This window comes from Dasypus novemcinctus, chromosome 23, assembly GCF_030445035.2.
Source record: "Dasypus novemcinctus isolate mDasNov1 chromosome 23, mDasNov1.1.hap2, whole genome shotgun sequence".
NCBI classification, from domain to species: domain Eukaryota; kingdom Metazoa; phylum Chordata; class Mammalia; order Cingulata; family Dasypodidae; genus Dasypus; species Dasypus novemcinctus.
In genome coordinates this window covers 27999348-28025961 of record NC_080695.1, presented here as the reverse complement: position 1 = coordinate 28025961, position 26614 = coordinate 27999348, and the positions used below count along the sequence as shown (strand labels likewise).

Below are 26614 nucleotides of genomic sequence, written 5' to 3'. Positions count from 1 at the left end.
TTTTAGAGAACTTTACCAAGAACCAACTTTTGGCTCGGTTTATTTTCTCTATTGTTTTTTCTTCTCTATTTCTTTAATTTCTGCTCTAATCTTATTATTTCTTTCCTTCTGCTGGATTTAGGTTTAGGTTGCATTTCTTTTTCCATTTTCTTAATGTGCATGGTTAGATGATTGAGTTGATATCCTTTTTCTGTTTTAATATAGGCATTTATATGCTATAAGCCTCATCTAAGCATTGTGTTGATGCATCTGATTAGTTTTGGTGCGTTGTAACTTCATTTTTGTTCATCTCAATTATTTTCTGATTTCTCTTGTGATCTTTTTTGACTCATTGATTATTTAGGGGTGTGTTGTTTAATTTCCACATATTTGTGAGTTTCCCAAATTTCTCTCTGTTATGGGTTTCTAATGTCTTTATATTGTGGTCAGAAAATATTTTGTGTTATTTCAATTCCTTTAAGTATGTTGAGGATTGTTTTATGGCATGGGATATGGTCTATCTTTGAGAATTTTCCATGTGCACTTGAGAAGAATGTATGTTCTGCTGTTGTTGCATGGGTATAGTAAATATTTTTTTGCTAGGTCTAGTTGGTTTATAGGGCTGTTCCAAAGATTACTTTTTCCTTTTGATCTTCATCCCATTTTCTTTAGCTGTTATTGAAAATAGGGTATTAAAGTCTCCAGGTATTATAGTTGAATTATTTATTTTGACCTCCATTTCTCTCATATTTCATTACTTTTTTGCTCTCATTTTTTCTGATTTCTTTATTCTGCTGTTTAGGTTTCATTCATCTTTTCTTTTCTATTTTACCTTGTATAGTTGGAAGCTGGATGATTCATTTGCAGACTTTCTTTCCCAATATGTTAATTTAAAGGCTATGACATTTTTCCTATGCACTATTTTCATTGCATCACAGATATTTTGATACACATATGCAGTATTTTCATTATCATTCAGGTCAAAATTTTTTCTTTTTTTCCACTGATGTTTCTTTTTTGACTCATGATTTATTTAAAAGTGTACTTTTGACATCCTGGAAGATGGTAGACTAGAAAGATATGGGACTGTCTTCTTTCCCTGAAAAGTAGCTAGAGGACAGGCAGAAATGACCTTGAAAAAAATCTTCTAGTTTTTAGGATACCAGGGGAAGGCTGACACCACCCAAGAGAGGGAGGCAAAGTAAAAGAACCGCAATGATAAAACTGTGAGTTGAAAGCCTCAGCTACAACTGCCGGCATCCTTCCCCACCCTATAGACACTTTTGAATTCTAGGCCTCAGGGCCAGCAGCTATAGACAAAGTGGGCCCCAGGGATCTGCCTCCTCAGGAAAGGGGAAAGAAAGGGACACAGTGTAAGGTTGACTCATGTTTTGACCTACAAATTTGGGCTCCTGTGTCCCACAAGCCCTTCTACACCATACGCAGCTGCGCCATTGTTTGTCTTAGGAACTGGTAAGGGACTACAGAGATTGGACCCTCTTAGTCTCCCTCTGTTCTGACCGGGACTGTTTGTTGAGGACAGAGAGGGGAATGGAATTATTTCCTATCAGGGAAAAAGGAGGGGGCTGCCGACAAAGATTGGAAAACTGCCCCTGAGAAAGTGTAAATTACAAGGCTCTTAGCCTCTAGGTAGGATCCTCTATCACATTTATCCTGTCTGTGTTGCAGGAGACACACTCTGACCAGGCACTGAAGTGAGAGGGCTGCCAAAGATCACCATCACAAGGAAGTGCATGTGAGGAAATTAAAAGTAAAAAAGTAAGAGAGACTTTTTTTCTGGCCTTTGCAGCGTCCCTTGCCAAGGCCCAGGAAGTGGGTCTGCAACCCATTACTGGGTCCAGGACCAGATTTGAGCAACTAACAGGGACATTCTTAAAGACCCAAAACAAATTGAACCAAGCATCAAAGAACAGCACTAACACACAGCTCCTGCTACTAAATCCCTATGAAAGAGAGAAATCAAGCATCTGAGTAAACTTGCCATCCTAATTAGATCTCTGGACATCAGCAAAAAGTTACAAGTCATACTAAGAATATGGAAGACATGGCCCAAGCAAAAGGTATATATCAAAGTCTCAGAAGAGACACAGGATTTGAGACAACCAATTAACTAGATGCACAGAAATTTTCAAAATGAAATATATGAGTTGAAAGACAACATGGCTAAAGAGATAAAGGTCATCAAGAGGACACTCAACAAGCACAAAAAAGAATTTGAAACCTTGAATTGAAAAGTAACAGCCATCATGGGAGTTGAAGACATGATAGGTGAGATCAAAAATATATTAGAGGCATACAGCAGCAGAATTGAAAATGAAAAAAGAAAGAATAAGTGAGACAGAATACAGAACAGTGGAAATTGAAGAGAGAAAATAACATTGAGAGAAAAGAATGGAAAATAATGAACAGGGGCTCAGAGAGTTGAATAATAACAACAAACACAAGAACATATGTGTCATGGGAGTTCCAGAAGGAGAAAGAAGGGAAAAGGGGCAGAAAGAGTATTTGAGGAAATAATATCTGAAAATTTCCCAACTCTCATGAAAGAACTGAACTTAAATTTCTAAGAAGTGCACCATATCCCAATCAGAAAAAATGTGAATAGACCTCCAAGACACACAGTACTCTGAATATGAAACTTCAAAGATAAAGAGGAAATTCTGAGATTAGCAAGGGAGAAGCAAAGCATCACATACAAGAGACACCCAGTAAGACTTAGTGTGGATTTCTCATCAGAAATCATGGAGGTAGAAGACAGTGATGTAATACAATTAGGATACTTAGAGAGAAAAACTGTTAGCTGGGAATTCTTTATCCAGAAAAATTATCCTGAAAATATGAAGGTAAGTATATAAAATTCACAAACAAACAGAAACTAAAAGAGTTCTGAAAGAGTTCTGAGAAAAGAATCCACCTTTGCAGGAAATATTAAAGGAAGCCTTACAGCCCGAAAGAAAAAGATAGGAGAGAGAGGCTTGAAGGAGAGTATAGAAAAAAGAATAGCAAGAAGGATAACCAAAAGAGTAAAACAGCAGACAAAAATAAGATATGTCATATGAAAACCAAAGAATAAAATGTTGGAAGTGCATATTACATTTACAGTAATCTCATTGAATGTGAATGGATTAACTTCCTAATAAAAAAGTAGGCTGACAGAATGGATAAAAAACTAACAGCCATTCATATGCTGTCTACAAGAGACTCACTTAGACCCAGGGATACAAACCAGCTTAAAGTGAAAGGTTGGAAAAAAAATACTCCAATGCAAAAAGTAATGAAAAGAGAGCAGATGTAGCTGTACTAATATTGGACAAATCAGACTTTAAGTGCAAGAAGTTATGAGATACAGAAGGCCATTATATATTAATAAAAGGGACAATCCACCAGAAAGAATTAACAGTCATAAATATCTATACACCTAATGAAAGTGCCCCAAAATATATGAGACAAACTCTGGCAAAACTGAAGGGAGAACTAGCCATATCTACAATATTAGTTGGAGAGTTCAACACAACACCCACATCATTAGATATCACAACCAGACAGAAGATCAATAAAGAAACAGAGAAGTTGAACAACAAGATAAACAAGCTAGACCTAACAGACATATACAGAGCATTGCACCCAAACTCAGTGGGTTAGACATTCTTTTTAAGTGGTCATGGATTTTTCTCCAGGATAAACCACACATGTTTGGTCACAATGCAGGTCTCAGTAAATATGAAAAGATTGAAATTATACAAAGCACCTTCTCCAGATCATAATGGAATGAAACTGGAAATCAATAATAGGATATAGGTAAATTTGTGAATGTGTGGTGCAGGCTAAACAACACACTCCTAAATAATCATTTGGTCAAAGAAGAAATTGTAAGTAAAATTAGTAAATATATTGAGACGAATGAAAACAAGAACACAACTTATGAAGACTTATCGGATACAGCAAAGGTAGTCTTGAGAGGGAAATTTATAACCCCGACTGCCTAAATTAAAAAAGAAAAAAGAGCTAAAATCTAATATCCAGCTGAACAACTTGAAAGTAGTAAAAGAACAGCAAACCATTCCCAAAGCAACCAGAAGAAAGAAAGAATAAAGATTAGAGCAGAAATAAATGAAATTGAGAAGCAGAAGCAATAGAGAATATCAACAAAACCAAAAGCTGGTTCTTTGAGAAGATCCATAAAATTGACAAACCCCTTGCTAGCCTAACAAAGAAAAAAAGAGAGAAGATGCACATAAAACCAGAAATGAAAGGGGGTAAGTTATGATTGACCAGAGAAATTGAAGTGTACTTTTCAGTTTCCAAATATTTGGGGGCTTTTTAGTTATGTTTTATCACTGGTTTCTAGCCAACTGTGTCATGATCAGAACACATATGTCCTGTGGTTTTGCTACTCAGAAATATGTAGATACTTGTTTTGTGGCCCAGTTATGTTTAATTTTTGTAAATGTACCATGTGTGCTGAAAACAATGTAGCTTCTACATTAGGTCAATGTATTATCCAAGTATGCCTACAGAGCTAGTTTTTTTTTTAAATTGTTCAGATCTTCTAAATTGTTACTGAATTCTAATCTGCTTATTATAGCAATTACTGAGAGGTGATATGAAAATCTTTCACTCTGCTGAGTGGATTTGTCTGTTTCTTCCTGTAGTTTTGTCATATTTTGCTTTATGCTTTTGTGGCCACAATTTTACATTGTGATTTTTTTTGTGTGAAAATTCTCCTTGTATTTACTAAAGCTTTTTCCCATAAATATTTTCAAGTGATATTACCAATCAGAGCAGCTTTTTTTTTTTGTTTAGTATTTCAGTTATTTAGTGATTTAGTTTAAAAAAGTTCCATATCCTTATGCTTTGGATATATCCCATGCAAAGTGCATGTAGTTGTGTATTTGTTGCCTGGTGGGTTTAATATATTCTGACAGTTTTTGGCATTTAATAAGAACTTTGATCCATTAACTCAATGTATCCTATTATAATTGAGTTTACATTCACCATTTTGTAACGTGTTTTCTATTTGCCCAGACTTTTTAATGCTTTTTTCCTTCTCATTTTTCTTTGTTTTATTACTCTCTAGGCGATATCCTGTCCTCACTGTTTCACCATCAGGGTTCATATGAAAACAGTTTATTATTAACGATTCTAAGTTTAATCATTTGCTTGCAGTGTTTTCCACTATCCATATCCTTTGCCGAACCTTCTTTTCCCAATGACTTAATTTTTTTTTATTTTTTAAAGATTTGTTATTTATTTATTTTTATTCCACCCTCCTCATTGTTTATGCACTATCTGCTCGTCTTCATTTTCTAAAAAGTAAAAAGCCGAAAAGGCAGCTTAACAAGTTATGGAAGCATTTCTCCTAAAATGTTCTGTCTAGACACTTTTTTTTTTTTTGACTTTGTAATAATATTACATTAAAAATATATATGTGAGGTCCCATTCAACCCCACCCCCCCACCCCCCCCTCTCCCCCCCCCAACAACACTCGTTCCCATCATCATGACACATCCATTGCATTTGGTAAGTACATCTTTGGGCACCTCTGCACCTCATTGTCTAGACACTTTAATCTCATCTAATTCCAACTACTAACTTAGTTATTCCTTTAGTATTCAGAAAGATACACAGATAAACAGATTACTTAAATGACATAGTCAAGATCTCCTTATTGAAAAACAGAAAGAGGAGAAAAATATGCTTAATCTTATTCATATTTCACAAAACCAAAGGGTTTTGTTGAGCTTTGAAGTTGACTGGTAACCCCAGCAGATGCTGCAGTGAGAAGCCACTGGCCCTGGGTGAATGGGAAGTGCACTGTAGCTAGCCTACCTTGGGCTGGCTGTGCTGATGTTTCTTATACTCTAGGATGGGGACTTAGAGCAGAGACTGACCGTGGAAAACAAGGGAATTTGGCAGAGAAGGGAGTGAACCACAAAGTTGGACATTTGGTGAGGCGACAGGGGAGACAGGAAGAGCTCGACTGGGAAGGACCAAAAATCAGCCGGTCCTTGGGATGGCGCGAGGTGGGGCTGGGGAGGGGGCGGAGCGTGCGTTCTAAGAGTGCGGGCGCGCAGGGGTGAAGGCAGGTGATTGGACCAGGGAGAGGGTTTAAAAAGCCTCGTTGCCAAGGGAGCGGTCAAACAGGAGAAGACTCGGAGGAAGACAGAGCTCTTGTCCTTCTCCAGCTCCTGCGAGACCCTCTTTCCCGTTCCTTGTGTCCTGCTGACTTGCTATTAATTAACCTATTGACCTGTTAATCTACTGACCTGTCTCTGAACCCTCCTACCATCCTCTCCAGTGAGGTCCTCCGTTCACAGTCCTGCCAGATTCCCACTTCCATTCCCACCACCCCCTATTCTGCCTCCCCCCCCCCACACCCCGCCCCCTGCCCTCCCCTCCCCACCCCTCCCCTGTCTCTGGTCCTGCTTCTGGTCCAGTATCCCTGGAGCTGCTGATATGGAGGCGCTGGAGCAGCTCTTCTGGGTCCTCCTGCTTGGCTTGTCCTGGCAGGTTCCTGGTCACCCACCGGCCAGTGTGAGCAAACATTGCGCAAGCCTAAGTTCTTTCTTGGTTATTGGGCGGTTAAAATACTGTGGTTTAGGAATTCTGTGTTCCTAGAGGTCTTTGGTCTCCAGCTCTTCCCTGTCAGACCCAGCACTCCAGCGCAGGTTTCTTAACCAGACTGAACTGCTGCCCACGTCGAGTTCTGGGTCTGTGGCCCTGCTTGTTCCAGGCATGGGAAAGGCTGAAATGTTGGAAACGTTGAACAGCTAAGCTCTAGCTTTTAAAAGTAAGGCCCTCTTGGGGAGAGGATGTAGCTCAGTGGGTGAGTGCCTGCTTGCCATGTAGGAGGTCCTGGGATCCAACTTGGGACCTGTACATATATGTATATCTCTAGGATGTTAGACTTTTGCTCCTGGAAGCTCTGCTTAAGATCCTGCTTCAGCTTTGCGAGTTTAGAGTTCATCCTGTGTGTAATTTGCTTTTTTCCTAGAACTACATTATTCCTGAAAGTTTGACCACCCTGGGAAGGGTGGTACCTTATCCTTGGCATTACTGATTGCTAAGAAAAAACAAAATGTCTGTTCAAAAAAGCAAAATGTCGTCTGTACACTGTGCTTTCCTGTTTGTTTGTGGCTTTTTAGCAACTTCTTGGTCATCTTTCAGATGGCCTTTGTTTCTGGAGATATCCCACAGGGGATCAGTGCCAACTGGTTTGTTGGGAGCCCTAAGAAGTCCATCCGATGTGGAAATAAGTGGCTGTAGCCTGCTTGGATGTTTATAAGGAGGGGAGGGGAGCAATGCGAGTGATATGTCTGGGAGGGGGATGAGTTAATATCCTTCCTTTGTGAAATGTGTCGTGTACAGACTGTTGATTTACCCAAAGTAGGATAGGTCCTCTTTTGATGTTTCTCCAAACATGAGAAATACCTTATTTCAACTGTAACAATTCACTTAAAAAAATCAGCAAACGCTTCCCCCACAACCCCCAAAAAAAGTAAATATGGAGATTTGGAGAAACCCCAGGAAGAGAAATAGATTTTTTTTTTTTTTTTTGGCTTGGCATATCCCAAATTCTCAGGAAGGGATTTAGAGAGATGCAGTGGACAGTCACATGTAGGAGCAGAATCATGCACGCAGTCAGTTCATGCAAAGAAGAATCTGTTTGGTTTCTGTGAAGTCTATCAAAGGAGGATATTTCTTATTTGTAGATAACCTTTACTCATCGAACTTTTTTTTGGTGGAGGTGGGAGTGAAAGCTTTGCTGCATTTTTCACACAGAGATTAAACTTTCTCTCTCCCGACCTCAACTTTGAGCATTTGGATAAATTCACCTGTCTTGAGTCCCACTACCACCATCCCTTATGGTCATGTCCACCTCTAGCAATCCTTGAGTTTTAAGGTCAGCTCTTAGTCTCTGCACTTTTAGGAAGTGCATCCTCCAGGACCAGCCAGATGGAATCTCTGTTCTGAGAATGTTTCCAAGGCGCTTTGTTGGCATTGTCTTCTCTGCCTTACTCTGTTGTTCATTTGTTTACTTGGCTTTGCCTCCCCTAGAAAGGCCAAGGCTCTGTCAGGGTCTTGGCCATTCTCCTGTTTTCCAGGATTATTTCCTTAGAGGGTAGTGGCTCTTATTTACATGTCTCCTGAGAATTGCTTATACAGAATTTTTTCTACTTGATTTTCCAAATAAAATAAATGATTCCTTTATAGAGGTGATTTATAGAGGTTAAAATCAAGCATTGGACGGAGGGGTGGTTGGACATAAAGATAATTTCCATTCCCATGGTCTCAGGGACAAAGATTAAACAAAAGCAAATGTCCTTCTTGACTTCATATATCTGATTTCTTTTCTGGATTTTCTCATTCAGATTTTCCTTGAAAGGAAATGGTGTTTTTTCCCTTTATCTCCTCTGTCATTTTCAAGCCTTCCATGTAAAACTTAAAATTTGTTCTTCTTAGCTCTCAAAATGATTGTTTCCATGTCTTCATTTGCACTCTACAGTATTTTTTTTTTTCAGTGTTTCAGATATTAACCCTTGGAACTGCAGCTTTCAGTGCCCCATCATGTCTAACCTTGCTAGTGCTCCACTTTGGAAACTAGTGTCCAGACAGTTATCAGATATAACGAGTGTCCACGACTGGGGATACTATACCAGGATGTGACTAAGATGACACTTGGCATTTGTGTACATTTGACCCACATGCTTAATGATTGTGCTGAGAGCTATTATTCTTTTTCTGACCATGGCTTCTGATGATGAAAGTGTTAGGTAGTTCAGAGGGTCATGTGAAGTGTGTGCTCAACCTGTGAGCTACATTTGCTCCTCTAGAGAGGGTTATTTTATTTTACCTTTTGAGGCGGTACTGTGTATCTAATCTGTGACATTGTACATGGGAAGAAGGTACTCAACTACTGAGCTCCACCCACTCCCCTCTAAAGGTTTTTAAAAAAATACATACTTTTAAATTAAAAAAAAAGAATATTAGATTACATAAATGTTATGCACAAAAATAGGGGATTCGCATGTGCTGTGTTCCCTGGCCCTCCCCCATTTTCCCACATCTACAACATCCTTCATTAGTGTGGTACATCTGCCACAATTGATGAACACATCTTGGAGTATTGCCACTAAGTGAAGGTTATAGTTTACATTGTAGTTTATACTCTCCCCTGCACATTTTTACAAGTTATTACAACATATACAATGGCTTGTATCTGTCATTGCAATGTCATTCAAGTCAACCCCAAGTCCATACCTACTTTTCCCTCTCCCTCCCCTCAGAACCTCCAGTGGCCATTGCATCCATCATAAAAGTTCTTCCATTGCTTGCCTCACATAGAGGGTTTTTAAAAAAATATATTTTTTATTGAATTATTTCATTCATACATGAACACGTGTAAACAACAAGTGTATAGTAAAGATTATGAACTTACAAAGTATAGAGAGATTTTAACTGATGTGAAACTGAAGCTTGGTGTGTCGATTATTGTGAATACATTAAAAATTAATTTTCTTCTAAAACACTCATAAAACATAGTTTTTGAAAGCATGATATCTTTTCCTTTTGCTGCACTGGTCATACACTCCAGAAATTTAAAGGTGAATTCTTGCCAGAACTGGGTTTCTAACCACATTGGATTCTCATAGTTTTAATCTCACAGTATATTTAAATCCACTGTTTGTAGATCTTCTGTCTAGTTGAAAAGTTTGGCATTATGTGTCCTGTGTGCAGAATAAAGCTGAATGATGAAAGAAAGCTTCAGTGGTTTCAGCCTAACAATATTCTTTTTTATTTTTATTTTTTTCAGCCTAACAATATTCTGTACTTGATTCTCATTGCAGTAAGGATCCCAGTGTAATTGCAACCTCAGCTATCTAGCCTCTCAGTTCTGTCACTATTGACAGCTACTGCCTGTCTCCGCACAGCTAAGCATTCTCTCATGTCTATCTGTTGTACACGATTGTAATTGCTCTTTGTCCCTTTTGCCCGTTCTTTCTACAGGTTGGGTGTATTTTTAGATATTTTTCAACAGATTTGATTGAAGCAGATTATGAATTCACTAATGAAAAACTAGACTTCCTGACTGATGTAAGTTCTGGATTTCTATTTTTTATTCTCATTGATAAACTGGCTTGTAAGTTCCTATGTTGAATGCCAACAATTTTGGAAAGTCCTTGAATATTTATTTGATCAAGAAAATGAAAAGCTAATAGCTTGTGCATTGCCTTGATTTTTCTACTGCTTTATTGAGCTCTAAATAATGCACAGCAAAATGCATCTATTTAAAATGTACAGTTTCAAACCCATGAAAATATCTTAACAATCAAGATAGAGAACAAATCTGTCATCTCTAAACATTTTGTTAAGCCCCTGTATAATCACTCCCACCCTCTCCCCTCCTTGCTCCCACCATGAACCTCTTCACCCACTGACCTGCTTTCTGTCAATATACATTAGGATTTTTTTTGGTCGAATTTTAAATAACAGGAATCATAGAGCCAGTACTCTTTTTTCCTGTCTTTTTCAGTAGCATAATTGTTATTTTATTTTGTAATAACATATATAAGATATGTGTCATTTTAACCACTTTTATGGGCATAATTCAGTGGCACTGATCGCCTTTACAATATTGTGCAACTATCATCATCATCACCATCCATTAGGAAAACTTTTTCACTCAAAACAGAAACTCTTTAACCTTTAAGTGGTAATTTACACTACCCCTCTCCCCCAGCCCCTAGTAACCTCTAATCTACTTTCCGTCTCTGTGAATTTGCTTCTTCTAGATAATTTAATATACATGGAATCATACACAATTTGTCCTTTTGTGCCTGACTAATTTCACTTAGCATAATGTTTTCAAGATTCATCCATGTTGTAGCAGATCTCAGAGCTTTCATTCCTTATTATAATTGAAGAATATTTCATTCTATTTATATACTGCATTTTGTTCATCCATTCATCTGTCAGCGTACACCTGGGTTGTCCCCACTTTTTGGCTATTGTGAATAATGGTGCTATGAACATTAGTGTATCAATATCTTAGTCCCTGCCTTCAATTCTTGCGGGTATATACCTATGAATGGAATTTGTGGATGATATGGTAATTGTGTGTTTAACATTTTGAGGAAACACCAAACTGTTTTCCACAGTGGCTGCACCATTTTATGTTCCTACCAGCAGTGAATGAAAGTTCCAATTTCTCCACATCGTTGTTGAGCTTGTTGTTTTCTGACTTTTTAATAAAAGTCATTTTAGTGGATATGAAAAGGTGTCTCATTGTGGTTTTGATTAGCCTTTCCCTAATGGCTAATGATGTTGAGCATTTTTTTATGAGCTGATTGGCCATTTGTTTGGAGCTGCATACTTGGTCATCTTGCTCTCAACCTCCTCCATTATGAGAATTAATGAAATCAAGGTCAAATAAATGTAGCCCTGCATTCCTAAATGACCTCCATGTTGTCCAAAGCCATAGCTGGGACCTTTGAAGGAAAGCTGAGGTATTCTGTAGCCAACATGGGCAGCAGCTTGGCTGGCCAGTAGGCTGGGTTTGGCAGAAACTCTAGTATCATTGTTTTGAGGTTTATGCATGATTTTGCACATATTTAAATTGTATGGATATACCATAATCTTTTAACATAAACCCAAGGAGCAGCCCCTCGTGGGATTATTTCAGCATTTACTTGAAGTTTGTAATTCTGTGAAAAAGTGTTTGGAATAAAAATACAATTAGGATTGTGCTTAAAATTGTTCAAACATCTAGCTTGTTAATAGTAGTCATTTTTGGAACTTCTTGTTCAAAACAATGGTCATTTACATGATATTTTGGTTTTGCTTACCTCTTCACCAACATTTTCAAATACAGTGAGGTTGAATAGTTAACATTTTATATACTTGCTTAATCACAAATCTGTCCATCCATCCATCCACCCATCCATCCACCCATCCACTTATCCACCTGCCCTCCCTCCCTCCCTCCCTCCCTCCCTCCCAACCACTCACCCTCACTCCCTCTCTCCCATCCATCCATCCATCTTATTTTTGGTGCATTTCAAACTAAATTTCAGACATCAGTACACTTCCCCCTAATACTATGACAATCCTTAAATAGAGCTCAATAGCCATTGAAGAATTGACTGTTGATAAGCCATTTACAAAGAATGAAACATACATACCTCAAGTGCACATGTACTAATGTTTGCCAAATGCACATGCCACTGTAATGCAAACCCCTGTCAAGTCATAGTACATTATCATCATCTCAGAAAGTGCCACAATGCCCCTTCCCAGATAATCTTACCTTCACTGCAGGTAAATTTTGCCTGTTAAAATTTCATATAAATGGAACAATGTCATATGTACTTTGTCTTGCTTCTTCTACTTAGAATGGTGTTTTTGAGATTTACTCATTGAGTTGTGTGGTTCACTAAATCATTCCTTTCCCTGGCTGAGTCATATTCTGTTGATGAATATCTCTCTTTAAAGCACTGTTTTCAAAGAAAAGTTGGAATTAAGGTATCAAGTTTTTTTTTTTTAAGATTTATTTCTCTCCCCTCCCTGCCCCCCATTGTCTGCTCTCTGTGTCCGTTCACTGTGTGTTCTTCTGTGTCTGCTTGCATTCTTGTCAGCAGCACCAGGAATCTGTGTCTTTTTGTTGTGTCATCTTGCTGCATCAGCTCTCTGTGTGTGCAGCACCACTCCTGGGCAGGCTGCATGTTTTTCACACTGGGTGGCTCTCCTTATAGGGTGCACTCCTTGCATGGGGCTCCCCTACATGGGAGATACCCCTGCATGGCACGGCACTCCTTGTGCACACCAGCACTGCATGTGGGCCAGCTCATCACATGGATCAGGAGGCCCTGGGTTTGAACCCTGGACCTCCCATGTGGTAGGCAGATGCTCTATCAGTAGAGCCAAATATGCTTCCCAAGGTATCAAGTTTTAATGACCATACCGTTAGATCCAGAGCAGTCTATCTAAAGCAGTTATCAGGAGCAGTCTGAATTTACTCAGAGGAAATCTCTGTTTTCATACACATAGGAGTGTAATAGAATGAAAACCACAAATCTTGGAGAAATCGCATATTATTAGTGTCCTCTTAAATATCATCATGTTGGTTTTATTTACTGCCTTAAAAGTTGATTGCTTGTAAAGAAGTCATTTCTCTATTGTATTTAAAATTGTTTTCTTTGGGAAGTGGTCATGGCTCAACTGATAGAGCATCTGCCTACCATATGGGAGGGTCCAGGGTTCAATACCCAGGGCCTCCTGACCCGTGTGGGGAGCTGGCCCACATGCAGAGCTGCTGTGCACAATGAGTGCTGTGCCACGCAGGGATGCCCCCGTGTTGGGGTGATCCACGTGCAAGGAGGGCGCCCTGCAAGGAGAGCCGCTCCACGTGAAAAAAGCACAGCCCACCCAAGAGTGGTGCCGCACACATGGAGAGCTGATGCAGCAAATGATGTAACAAAAAAGAGGTGCAGTTTCCTGGTGCCACTGAGGGTGCAAGCTGACACAGAAGAACACACAACGAGTGGACACAGAAAGCAGACAACGGGGGTGGGGGAATGGGGAGAGAAATAAAAAAAATTTTTTTATGCATGGTAAAAATCAGTTTATCCCACAAAAAACATTTTTCAGTCAGATCCCACTACAGTGTTAGACATAGGACCAGGTAGGGCCCATAATAACTAGAAACCATTTCCTACCTAAGGACTCCCAAATTTGCAATATATAACAACACTGAGACCACATCAAAAAAATGAAGCTGCCAAGTTCAAGTTTTTCTTGAGTAGCACAATCCATGGGGGAGTTTTTGATGGGCGTGGTTATCTCTTGGAGGCAGATTTAAAATACCTATGGATGATTCATTGTATTTGCTATGTTCTATATTTGTTTAAGGCTTCTTACTATTTCAACTATTATGATTTCAGCTAGTTGATATTCTGACTTACAATTTCCTATCTGGACCTGATTTTTACGGATTTCCTGTCAACATCGCTATCTCCTTAGGAATTATTTCAGTTGCTATTTTATTATGGAAAGTTATTCTAGCTGTGAGTATATTAAATTAACTTGTAGGCATACTGTGAGTTATAAGAAAGCAGCACTTTTATAGTCATGGTTCTTTTATTTTCTTTTAGATTAATAATGTGCATACAAATTAATGCTTGAAATGGAAGCTAACCTTGTAAAATAATTGTTTTAGGAAAGAACCCGGGGACAAGAGAACTGTATAATCTCAATGAGTAAACTTCAATGTGTAAATTCTTTATATCAAAAGCTAAATATTAAGTATCAGGCAGGAATATTCATATACTGTTAGAATTCTTACAACCATTCTGAAAACCAGTTTCATACTATGTATCTGAAACCCAAAAAAGTTCCTATCTTTTTATTCAGTATAAGTCCACTGCTAGAAATCTAGCTTAGACAAGTATTCAAAGACCTTGACCATGGATATTTAATGGGACAGTATTTATTAGACTGCAAATGTGGCAGCAACCTAAGTGCACAATAGTAGGGGAATTGTTTAACTTATATATCTAGTCATGTAGTCATCTGAAAGGATCTGTTTTTGACCAACAGGAGTAACAATATATATAGTAACATTCCAATATCTCAGCAAGTTTTCTGGGCTGGCCTCAGCACCTGATCTCCATTTATAACATTTGAATGAGGAAATATGTTACAAGGGTTAAGTGGAGTCCTGCCTGATTTTTATTGAGTCATAATTCAATGATCTCTTCAGGGCATGAATGGAATTTTTGAAGCACTTTTGTGCTTTCTGAAGATGTTGGCCAACATCTCTGTTGTTGTTTGTGCATTTTCTCTAGCATTGTTCAGGTCATTTTATGATTTGATGACCTCTGATTTCAGTGGTCTGGGAAAACCACAGGACATGGCTTATAGGAATTTTTTTGCCAATTCAAAAGTTAGCCAATTCTGAGTAAGATTTCTACAATGTTGTCTGGTTAGGGAAAGAGGTATATCTCAGTCCAAAGATTTTACATTTATTTCGTTAAGCTTTTTAAAACAATTTGTGGTTCTGGACCTCATCCTGGCTATTGGAGTTGAGAAATGATTTCTGGCAACTGAAGCTTTAAGCATTTTTATTTTAAATTGTCCACTATTCCATTATGACAGATAAGTAGATTTGTGCATGTATAAGGGATAAGTAGACAGATCTTTAGTTCCAAAATAATATGTTTGCCTTAGTGCACCAGTCTAAAATTAGAAATAAATGTAATGATTAATTCTAACTGACCTCTATATGGTTTGTCTTAGGATAACATCACAACACTTTCAGGACTTAATGAACTCCTTCATTATATAAGTCAAATTCTCCATGTTATGTCACATTCTAAGAGACATCAAAATGTCAAACATCAGGACTTGGTAAGAGTTTTGCTGCTAAGTGTTACCATAATTTGACTTTTGAGCCTTTTTGTACACTGCTTCTTTTGAGCCCTACATTTTCCCATGCTGTTGACCGCAGTAAGAGTTGGGAGTCTGGGAATTTCAACCTTCTTTTGACTCTAAAACTCCCACTACTACTACTGCAATGGCTTTAATGGCTTTTTATATTTAAGGGCTGAGGAGGTATTGTATTCCACAATTCCATGGGTAATATTCACATCGTTTAGCACTGCCCTCCTAGAAATGAATAAGAACAAAAAAAGTCTAAGAGAGATTATTCTTGAGATTTCTCCCCAAATTGAACAGTCCTACTCCTTTTAATGGAGGAGATAGAATTTTATAATTAATTTAACAATGTTCTAAATCGCCATTTAAAAAATTCCATTCGTGCTATTTTACTTGAAAACATTTCTATCTTCTTTGCTTTCCCCTTGTCATCCATTCCTCAAGCACTCTATCTTGTAAACAGGAAGGTTGTGGATGCCATGAAATTTTATGACTGCAAGTATTTCCTTGATTCTTTATTTCTTTATGTGCTTGTTCTACTAGGCCCGAACTGGATCAATTGGTTTTACCTGAAATTCTAATATATTTTTCTTCCTATCCTATATGCAAATGTCAGAATAAGAAATATCTAGAGAGAAGTTGAAAGATATAATTTTCACAAATGCCTCAGAATTTGTAGAGGTAATGCTGCCTATACTTGTTGCAGAATTTTCATTATATTCCTTAGCTTTTTTGAGGTATAAGTGTTTTGTGTCTTAGAATATAAAGACTATATGATGGCAGAGCAGGTGTACCTCAGTGGTTGTGTGCCTCACTCACATATACGAGGTCCCGGGTTCAGTTCCCAGTACCTCCTTAAAAAACAGACAAGCAAAAAAACCACACACACACCCATACACACACACACACACACACAACTATAATAGCTTGCTGGAATAAGGCACAGTGTTTGTTGTGCTTCCTTGGAATTAATTCACTAATAGGAGTGTTTTGTTTGGATTGAAATTAAACATCAAGCCTCTCATGGTAGTGAAGTAAAGATGAATGTGAAAGATATTGGGATCAGAAAGAAAGTATTGACCTTAACATTGAGAAGGAACACATAAGGAACAGTTAATTCCATTGATGATTTAAATCAGGGTCCTGAAAATCATGTCTTTAATGTCTTTTCTCAAATCTGTTTGGTCAAGAGATGTGAGTGTAAGATTCCGATGCACATTTGCAGACTCACAGAGTTTGTCATGTTGCCTTAGGATTGAGGCATGTGTAGATTACTTATCTCTTCCGCATTTCTTGTGCACAATTTCTTGTGGCCTTCAGGAAGCTGACTCTTTGTTCTGTCATGTATCAACCACTTACTAACCTAAGTAGCCCTCAGGAGGTTTTGATGGACCGGCTAATTAGGCCAAAGAGCCAAGGTTTTGAAGGTCCTCTCTGAGCAGTTACTGGTTCAGTTGATCAGATGAGGTGTCATTATGTGGAACTCTAGGCCTGGCACATATTTTTATTGGAGACACTGACTGGTTCGTCCATTCACACTAGAAATAAATCCTGTGAATTTCCTACTTATGAAAGAGTTACTTGTGGGCAATAGGGTTTTCTGAAGGATGCTCTAAACTGTCCCTGTTTCAACTTGCTAGATGACTGTTGTGGGTTGAATTATGTCTTACAAAATTTGATATGTTGAAGTCCTAACCCCTAGTACTTCAGAAGGTAACATTATTTCATAATAGAGTAGTTACCAATAGATGTAATCAAGTTAAAATGAGATCTTCTGGAGTAGGATGGTTCTTATAAGAAGAGGAAGTTTGGGTACAGACAGAGTGGAGAACACAATGGGATGACTGAGCAGAGAATGCCATGGATTGTCAACAAACCAGCAGAAGCTAGAAGAGAGATGGGATGGATTCTTCCCTACAGATTTTGAAGGAAGCATGTCTTGCTGACATCTTGATTTTGGAATTCAGGCTCCAGAACTGTGATACAATAAATTTCTGTTGTTTTAAGCCACCAGTTTGTGGAACTTTTCAACAGAAGTCCTAGCAAAATAAGACAATTTTTGGTGCCAGGAAGTGGTGTGCTGCTGTAACAAATACCTAAAGAAGTGGAAGTGACTTTGGAATTGGGTAATGGGTAAAAGCTGGAAGAATTTTGAAATGCTTGATAGAAAAAGGCTGCATCGCCCTTAAGAGACTGTTGGTAGAAATATGGATCTCACAGGTGATTCTGTTGGGGTCTCAGAAAGAAGGAAATGGAGCAGTAGACTAAGATTATATTGTCTCAGAGAATATGTACATCATCATGAACAGAATTCTGCTAGAAAATATTAATGGTGGTAATGGTGAGAATTCAAGGGAACTGCTCAATGTATTATTGGAAATTGGAGGAAAGGTGATCCTTACCCTAAAATAGCAGAGAACATGGAAGAATTGTGTTCTGATGGTGGATGCAGAATTTGTCAGTGATGAGCACAGATATTTAGTTAAAGAGATTTCGAAGTCAACTGTGTAAGGTGCAGCCTGGTATCTCCTTGCTACTTGTGATAAAATGAGAGGGGAAAGAGATAACTTGAAGAATGAACTATTAAGCAAAAAGGAACCAAGAATTCATGTGAAAAATTCTTAGGGCCTAGGGCATGACTGGACAACCATTTGGTAAAAAGACTAGGTGTGTGACTTGTGGATCCAACCAACATCTCAACAGAAGCCAGGAAGGGAGATGCAATTATCAAAGAAATACCTGTGAAGGACCCTCCTATCTAATGGCTTGGACACCCCAAAATCTCACAGAAGATTGACAAGATTTTTGACAATTTTACATCAGCAGATAAACTGCCATCCTGGACTGAGAGGTACAGAGATGGGGTGGATTGAAGAAAGAATGACTCCAAGGGTCCAAGTTTCCCAATCTAATGTGACTGGTGTCCTTATAAGAAGAGGAAATTTGGACCCAGACATACAAAGCAGGGGACACCATGTGATCACTGAGGCAGAGAATGCCTTGGATTGCTGGAAAGCACCATAAGTAGAAGAGGCACAGAACAGATTTTTTCCTATGGGCTTTGAAGGAATCATGGCCCTGCTGACATCGTGATTTTAGACTTCTAGTCTCCAGTATTGTGATACAGTTTTTGTTGGTTTAAGTCACCCAATTTGTGGTACTTTGTTATGGCTGCCCTAGCAAACTAAGGCAATAGTTATTTCTGGGACTGCAAACATCCATTTCTGTCCTTGCTCTAGCACTGAGGGTAAGGCACGTTCTCTGCTCATTTTTACCAAGGCCTTAGGCTAGGTTCAAGAGGGCTAAGCCGGGGAGTGGTCATGGCTTCTCCTTCCCTGCTTTAGTCTTATGGTACTAGTGTCTCTTGAGGAAAAACCCTGATTTATTTAATATATATATTTTTCTTTTGTTGCAACAGAAATTCAAAGGCTGTTATAAAGAGCACATGGAGCTCACTGAACAAAGCACATCCTTGGAAAAATCTCAAAAATATTTGGAGGGAGCTCTGACTCTGGAAGATGATCTTGAAGTAAGCTCATTCCTGTGTACACAGTTTGCAATCTTATTAAAAGTGGGAGACTCTTTCTGATTCTCTCTTGTTCTTTTTTTTGGCTTTGACTAATTGCTCGGTGCAGTTGAAGCCTCTACGATGCAAAGATAAATCTAAGGCCAAAAAGACAGGAGGAAATACATTAAAAAATAGAAATCTATCAGGTAAGATCAATGTCAGGGAGGTTGGATCACTTTGCCTTTAGTCAGGTACCCTCCTGATACTCTTGAACTTGATGTATCTCTTCTTAAGGATTGGCATTGTAGAGTCCCACCCTTGGATTTGTTTATATATCTGCCTATGTCAGGCCCAGGTAGGTGCTGGGCACTGTAGAGCCTTGGACAAGCACAGAACCCTAAATCCTTTCCCCCATCCTTATGTAAATTAGATACATGAGGGGAAGTTAGAGCAGCAATAGTTGGGTCTAGCCCCTCTAAGTCCTGCACACTTTCCCATCAGGTCCAGGGTGATGAGAGACTTGTTCTCAATTCATGGAGATGTTCTTTTTGGGGGTGCTTATCATCTCTGAAGCATCTTGTGGTGGTATCACGACTCACAGCCAGGGTTAGAACACAGTGGCGGTGAGAGCCACCCACTGGTGTATTGCCTTAGAGGTGGGGGTAAAGGAACAGAAGTCGTCTTCTCTGCTGGTGATGGAAATGTTTCTAGAGCTATTTCCCAAGCTGAATGTCACTTGTGGTACACTGTGGGTCCACTCCTGGGAGAGCTTCATGGGAGAACAGAGGAGGGAATGTTGGAATCAGGCCTTTTTCCATACAGAAGCAGATCTTGGTGAGAAGGGAGCCATTCTCATCCCTCCTGCTCTAGGTCAACAGAGAGAACCTTTTCCTTCTACACACAGTCTTCATTCTTCCTAAGTTTTCAGTTATTTCAAAAGTCAGCTATCCTAATGAATCTTGCACCTTATTGATATTGCTTTTTTTAAACATTTGAATATGATGAACTAATTGTTCAGTTTCTTGGAAAGATTAAATTCTTATTTTTTTTAGGTGATTGCAACAGGAAGGTGGAATATCAAATGCCTCAGATGGGGAATGTCTTGCAGGTATAATTCCTTCTACAAAGTACCCTAACTGCTGCCTGGAAGTTCCTATTATGCCTAACTTGTTACAAAACTTTCTCCCTGTTGTGACTTTTAGGCCCAAAATGCAGTATCAAAAGATGAAGAAGACCTAAAACTGTTACAGGATAGGCTGAGAGCCTTGACGATCAATAAAGATAATGTGGCAGGTAGGTTCCTTGTTGAGAAGAAATTCCCATTCAATGGAGATGATTTTACATTGTGAAGGTAAAGAATCCTTTCAAGATTCTACCTCTGTCCTCAGCCCCCTAACCATATTTGCAGGTCCAAGTGAACAAGTTGTAGCTGAAGAATGTTTTGTCCTTTACAGAATGCTTAAAGGAAGTAGAAAACGACTACAATTCATTGCTGTCTTTGAAAGCTGCAATGGAAGAGGACTGCAAATCCGTGATGCTGAAAATAGAGTCTCTCCTTGAAGTCCGTGAGCAGAGAAAGAAGGCCATGCAAGAGTAAGAGGTTTATGTTTCTAGTTTCAAATGTTGTAATGAGTGAACGTGAAGACCCATGAACATAATTTTATCTGTTCTCAGAACAGTTACCACACTATGTCTGCCATATTTAATCAATGTAGAATTGTGCTTCTTCCTTCTTGCAGGAGTTCCATCACCCACATTGTTGTTTTACAGGGATTCTGACCTGTAATTCTGGGGTTGGGTGGGGGAGGGATGGTCCAGGTACCACCACTTATGGCTACTAAGCGTCTTCTGTCTTTCTGATGTTCTGTACTGTATGTATTTTTTTGTTTTTGTTGTTCTTTTTCACCTTTGCTTTCTCTCTGACCAAGTTACTGGATTCAGATTTCCCTTCCATTTGTTGCTTTGATCCTTAAAAGTCTTGAGTGACAGATATGAGGTGGTCTTTTTTAGTAGAACAAAATCTTCAAGGCCTTAAGGAATTCTTAGTTATCAAAGATGTTTTACAATGTGGACTAAATAGAGAACAAATATTTATCCCAAACATTATATGACATCATTATGGTGAGAAAGGTGGGAGTTGTGGCCCTAGAAAGACTTGGGTAATTCATTACTTCTCCAGAATTTATATCTCAAATTTGGAGTTAGGTAACTTTTGAAATATAAACTCTTATACAGCTTTTTGTGTTCTTGGTGCATGAATATCCATTTTTATTTCCTGGAAAATGGGTTTTCTGCATCTGTTGCTATTTGTGTCTGCTCCTACACATTATTCTTCAGCATATAGAGAAACTTCACGAAAGCATGTCTTGCTGAGAAAATAGTTCAATGCTTAGGTTGCTGCAGTCTGATGCCATTAAACATTGAAACTGGACCACTAATTTTTCCCTCCTTCTGTGCTCACTGAGCAACCACAGTTTAATTTTTCCTAACATTGCAGCGTGGCTCACTTAATGTCCTCCCACAGGAAAGAACCATTCAGAAATCATTATGAAGAGCTTATCTCTTCGACCAGTAATCATTTGATTACCTAAATGGCAATTGGTTTTCTTCATGATATGGATTCAGCTTCTCCCACATCCATTTGATGCCCCTGTCTACCTACTGTGTTAGCTCAGGTCCCGATCATTTTTCCCGCTGGGTGAGGCTGAATTATGACCAACAGAGAAATCAGGTTCTAATTCCTGGCATCTGTGATTGTTGCCTTATGTGGCACAGATATTGCTGATGTGATTAAGCATCTAGACATGGGGAGAGTATCCTGGATTATCCAGGTGAGCCTTCAATGCCATCACAAGTTTCCTTCTAAACAGAGGCAGAGGGCACTTTCACACACACACACACACACACACACACACACACACACACACACACACGAGAAGGTGATGTGAAGACAGAGGCAGAGGCTGGATAGATGTGGCCACTAGTCAAGGAATGCTGGCAGCCACCAGAAGCTGGAAGAGGCCAGGGACAGAACCCCTCTGGATGAGTATGGCCCTGCCTTGCCAACACCTCGACTTGGGCCCAGTCATACTAATTTTGGAGTTCTGGCTTCCAGAGCTGTGAGAAACTAATTTTTTAAAAATAAAGTTTTGACGTTACCAGACTTTGGTCATTTATTACACCTGCCATAGGAAATGAATATACTGGCCAGCTTTTCTAACTATTCTCCTTACCTCCATTTTCCCTTTACTGAACATCTTTCCAACTCTGATTCATTCTCCCTACAATTGCTAGAATGTTCTTTGTAGACTACCCCTCCATTCCTGTCTTCTGGTTGATTCCAGGACATTCCATGCTCTGCAGAGACAGTTCCAGGTTCCTTAGGGGGCCTGGGGAGCTTTCCTCAGCAGGTCGCTGGCAGCCTCTCCTTGTGCATTTTCTGCAGCTCCTTCTGATGCATCCCAAGCTGCAGCCACTCTGTACAGATCCCTTGAGCCTCCAGAAGCCTCTTTGCCTTTGTGTACACTATATATTTTTTGCATTCTTTTCACCTGGCAATCTCCTACTGACTCAGATATTTATCTGCCTCTAAATCTCTTGTGGAGAGATGAAGTATAAACAAAATGGTGGATAGACATGGAGACTGAATGTCGGCTCATTCCTTTTACTTGTAATGTAACCTCTGAATACATTAGGGTTCCTCTCATGTCATCAGGTGTATGCAATCCTTTCTCTTTTATTTTCTTCCTGTCTTTTAGATTTTTAGTTAATCTTTTCTTCCTTCATTTAATTGGGTAGTTATAGGTTGTTTTTTCCTTGTCTTCCTTTTTTTTTGATCATTATCTGCATCCTTGATTTAATCTGCTAATAAGTGGTATTTTTACCTCTTCTTCCTGAGATTTAACTGTATCTGTTCCCCTCTCGTGTTTGTGCTATCATGGTAGTGTATTTTAAATTTATATACATTTTAAGTCATACAAGACTTTTTTGGTATTGTACATTCCATTCTTTTTCTATATTCAAGCTTTTTGGAAATAATCCACAAAAACTCAAGGCTGCAAGAGGGAAGCAAGATTATGAAACCTATTCTGAGAAGTTCTGATGCACAGAACCTTCCACAGAGAGGTAGGGAGCGCTTCAATGAGATACACAATTCATTTTCTCATGCAAAATCCACTTCAAGGACTTTTTGTTCCAGTGAGTAACCACTGTGATGCCTGGAAAGAATCCCAAGCACTTACTACAACCTGAATGGCACTTGCTCCTGTCCCATTGCAGGATGGTGTGTGCACCCCCCATGGAGAGCAGACATCCCCACCCCAACCTCTAGGTTACTTTTAGTTGAAGAGAAATCCTGAAAAGAGATCGGTTAGTGCCTACTTCCCATCTTGAAGTTAACTGCTTCAGGGTATACTTTATGTTTTATGTGATAAGTCTAATACAAACAGCATTTTAGTATGTGGGTTGTTTGTCCTGACTAGAGAAGAAATATTTTTGATTTGCCTTAGTGGGTAAATAGTGTATTGAGAGGCCTGATTTGCGAGAGGAAGCATTTCCTCACTATTGTTGGAAGTTCCTTTATTTTTGTCTTACTTTTTTTATTGTGTAGAGTAATACTTTATTCATAAATTGCATTTCTCTGTAATTTTGCTCCCCAAGGTTATAAATTTCTATGAATGCTCCATGGGTCTTTCCTCTTCTCAATACCATGCATTAATATCTATAAGTCTATTTCTAGTCATAAATATTTATATTACCTGGTCAGATATGGAAGTCAGATTTTATGTAGACTGAATTTTAAAAGTCTACCTGTGATTTGAAGAAGAGATCCAATGTCTCAGGTTTACTGATAGTTTTCCTATCCAAGGCAGTTATTTTGATTTTTAATGTGTGCTTAAATTCTAAGTGAGTTCCCTTTATATATTGAGAGATCCTGGTTTTAGTGTTGAGTTCCTGCTAGATTGGAGCCCTGCCCTGCCCAGAATCGGCTGGTTTGTTAAGAAGCCACCTGAACCTACAGCCAGAGTTTTGTGGAGCTCAGAGGACGGGCTTCCCCCTTGTCGTCAGCATTCATGTGGGGTGTCTGGGAAACCCTCTGTCTCTGGTGAGGGACCTGAGCGGGTTAAGGAGTTTAAGGTGGTGGAGGAAGGAAGCAGGGGGTTTGTTATCCTTCTTCACAGAAGACGCAAGTCAGAATAAACCTTAGTCAATTCTTGGCCTTTATCAGATCCAGAACCTGGTGCAGCTCCCGAGAAGAACAGCAGCCCTGGAAGCGGATTCCCTCCTGAGGAGGTGGCGGAGGGCAAGGTATATGCTGCCCTTGTTTTCAGCTGTAATCCAGTATTGAATGAAACTTTTCTCTTTTATTCTAACCCTATTTTCTGGCCTTACTTCTTTTTGTGTGTTCTGTGATACTTTAACTTTCTTTCTCTCTCTCTTTTTTTTGTAAACGAGACACTAATTAAGTTAGCTCTACATAGATAACTTCCATATGTAACAATGTTTTTGTCAGAAAATACATCCCAGTACTCCAGGACTCCACATCTCTCTGAGAAAACTTGGTGCCCACAGGCCAAACCTCCATAGAGTAGATGACCCTTTTATCAGGGAGGCGAGCAGAAGGGGTACGAGCATGGGCTTGCAGGCAGACTGTGGGGCCCTGGGCAAATGATGTAATTCCTCCCAGAACTTTTATTCCCTAAATTTACAACAGGGTGGTTAACCTTAACGTGCAGAGTTCTGAGAATCAGAGAGAAGACATGATAAGATTGTGGAAAGGCTCTAAAGAGTATCTAGAATCCCATGTGCAGAACCTGGAGCTTTCATTTCCCTTCATTCTGTGTTCATCATTTCTGAATAACCATCTACTGTGGTGATAGTGAAGGCAGGGCTGGGAAGGTACTGAAAATGAAGTCTGTCTGGAATATGCTTTTTTTGAAAAAAATTTGTTTGGGATTGTATTCATCCTCTAGGCAGGCCCCTTGCCATTTCCTGCCTCTGCAGACACAGGCAGTGATGTGTGTGGTGGCATCAGCTTATTCCCCTTGGTTGTCATTGGGACTGAGTGGGGAATACAGTTTCAGGCACTGATGCTGCTCTTTGGAAACCTCGTGGAGGGGATGTGCCAGGCACTGACATCTGCTCCATTGCGTTTTGGCTTTAGGCAGCAATGGTGCTTTTGTTGTGACATTAAAATACTTCAAAACTTTACCTGCAGATCAATATGGATGCAAGAGGATCCCCCTTTTTCCCAGGATGCCCCCTCATGCGCTACCCCATGGGAGGCCCTCTGTCAGCCACGCTACGATATGGGCCATCTCTGCCTCCCTGGTGGCCTCTCGGGTCTGACCTGCTGCCTCCACCTCCACCAGTTGGTAAGATGATCAGAACAGCATGAATGGACTTGTAAAATGGACTCTTCCAATCTTTCATCCCTTCCTTCTAGAAAATGTCACAGGTAGTTCTACAGAGCTTTGCAAGGTGAGGTAAACCTGGCCGAGGACACTGTGACTTTCTTCAGGTTTCTTAAGACACACACTGGGCTGCATCATCTTCCTGCCAGAGCCAGGCAGCAGGTGTCTCCTGTAGACAAGGAGAGAGGCTGTTTATAGAAAGCCAGAAATGTCAGTTCTGGGGATGTGTGTTGAACATCTTCTGGGGTTCCTGCTCTGGAGGGATATGCCCTGCCCCTAATTTAAGAGCTGAAGATGTCCTGTGAGAAAGATACATGCACAGGTTGTGATCACTACTATTGGAATCACCTGTGAAGGACTCCAGTGTGTAAAAGAGAGAGACTTTCTTTGTGGCCTCCTAAGACCTTCAGTTTTGTTATCTATGAAACAGGAATGATACTGGTTTTATGAGGTTATTGTGAGGATGAAGAGATACAGTACATTAAAGAAAGTATCTGACAAAATACCTGGATAGGTTGGCACTCTTCTCACAGTTTAAGTAAAATGTTTAAACTCAGAAGAGTATCAAATGATCTTTCTTTGGAACTGCATTAAACTACAATAAGATTATAAAACAGTATATGTCCAGAGATTTGCAGTCATTGTTTCAAAAGTTAAGAGAAAGACCTCTTTTATTAAAGTTCAGCTTCCACAAGATAAATGATAATTGTAAGATGTGTACACAGTTAATTAAATTCAGAGATCTCTATCTGAAAACAAATTTGTTTTCATTACACAGAGACACACAGATGTGGGCACACACTGAAATATCATTAGGGGTCCAGAAATATTACAAAAGAGAAAAAATATATTAAAAAAAAAGAGATCAGATTGAAACAAACAAAACCTTTTTGCTTTACAGGACAACCAGTTTGAGATCTGGACAAGACCCTCAGTGGTGTCAGCATACCGTCGGTATAGTAAATATTCATATAAATAAATTTTTTCACATAAATGAAATCATTCAATTTGTGGTCTTTTTGTGACAAGCTTCATTCACTTAGCATACTGTTTTAAAAGTTCATCCAAGTCATAGCATATGTCAGTACTTCTTTCTTTTGCCAAATCATATTCCACTGTGTGGATATACCACATTCAAAAATTCCTTTCATTAGTGAATGGACATCTGCTTGTGTTTTTGGCTCTTTCACTATTTAATGACTCTTTCTCTACATCTTGGACCTTATCACCTACAATACAGTACCTGTTGGAGAAAAGGTGG

At 39.2% G+C, this 26614-nt stretch overlaps 1 protein-coding gene across 1 annotated transcript; it reads left to right on the top strand.

Moving 5' to 3' along the window:
* The first annotated feature begins 2741 nt into the window (after nt 1–2741).
* LOC101443880 (transport and Golgi organization protein 1 homolog) lies at nt 2742–26311 on the top strand. Its single transcript, XM_058286716.2, has 13 exons — nt 2742–2843; nt 10009–10095; nt 13941–14063; nt 15295–15405; nt 18851–18961; nt 19068–19146; nt 19993–20048; nt 20143–20233; nt 20395–20533; nt 22965–23065; nt 24168–24247; nt 25158–25314; nt 26255–26311. Exons 1-13 carry the CDS (start codon nt 2742–2744, stop codon nt 26266–26268), a joined length of 1251 nt encoding a protein of 416 aa, XP_058142699.2. The 3' UTR covers nt 26269–26311.
* The last annotated feature ends 303 nt before the right edge of the window (nt 26312–26614 follow it).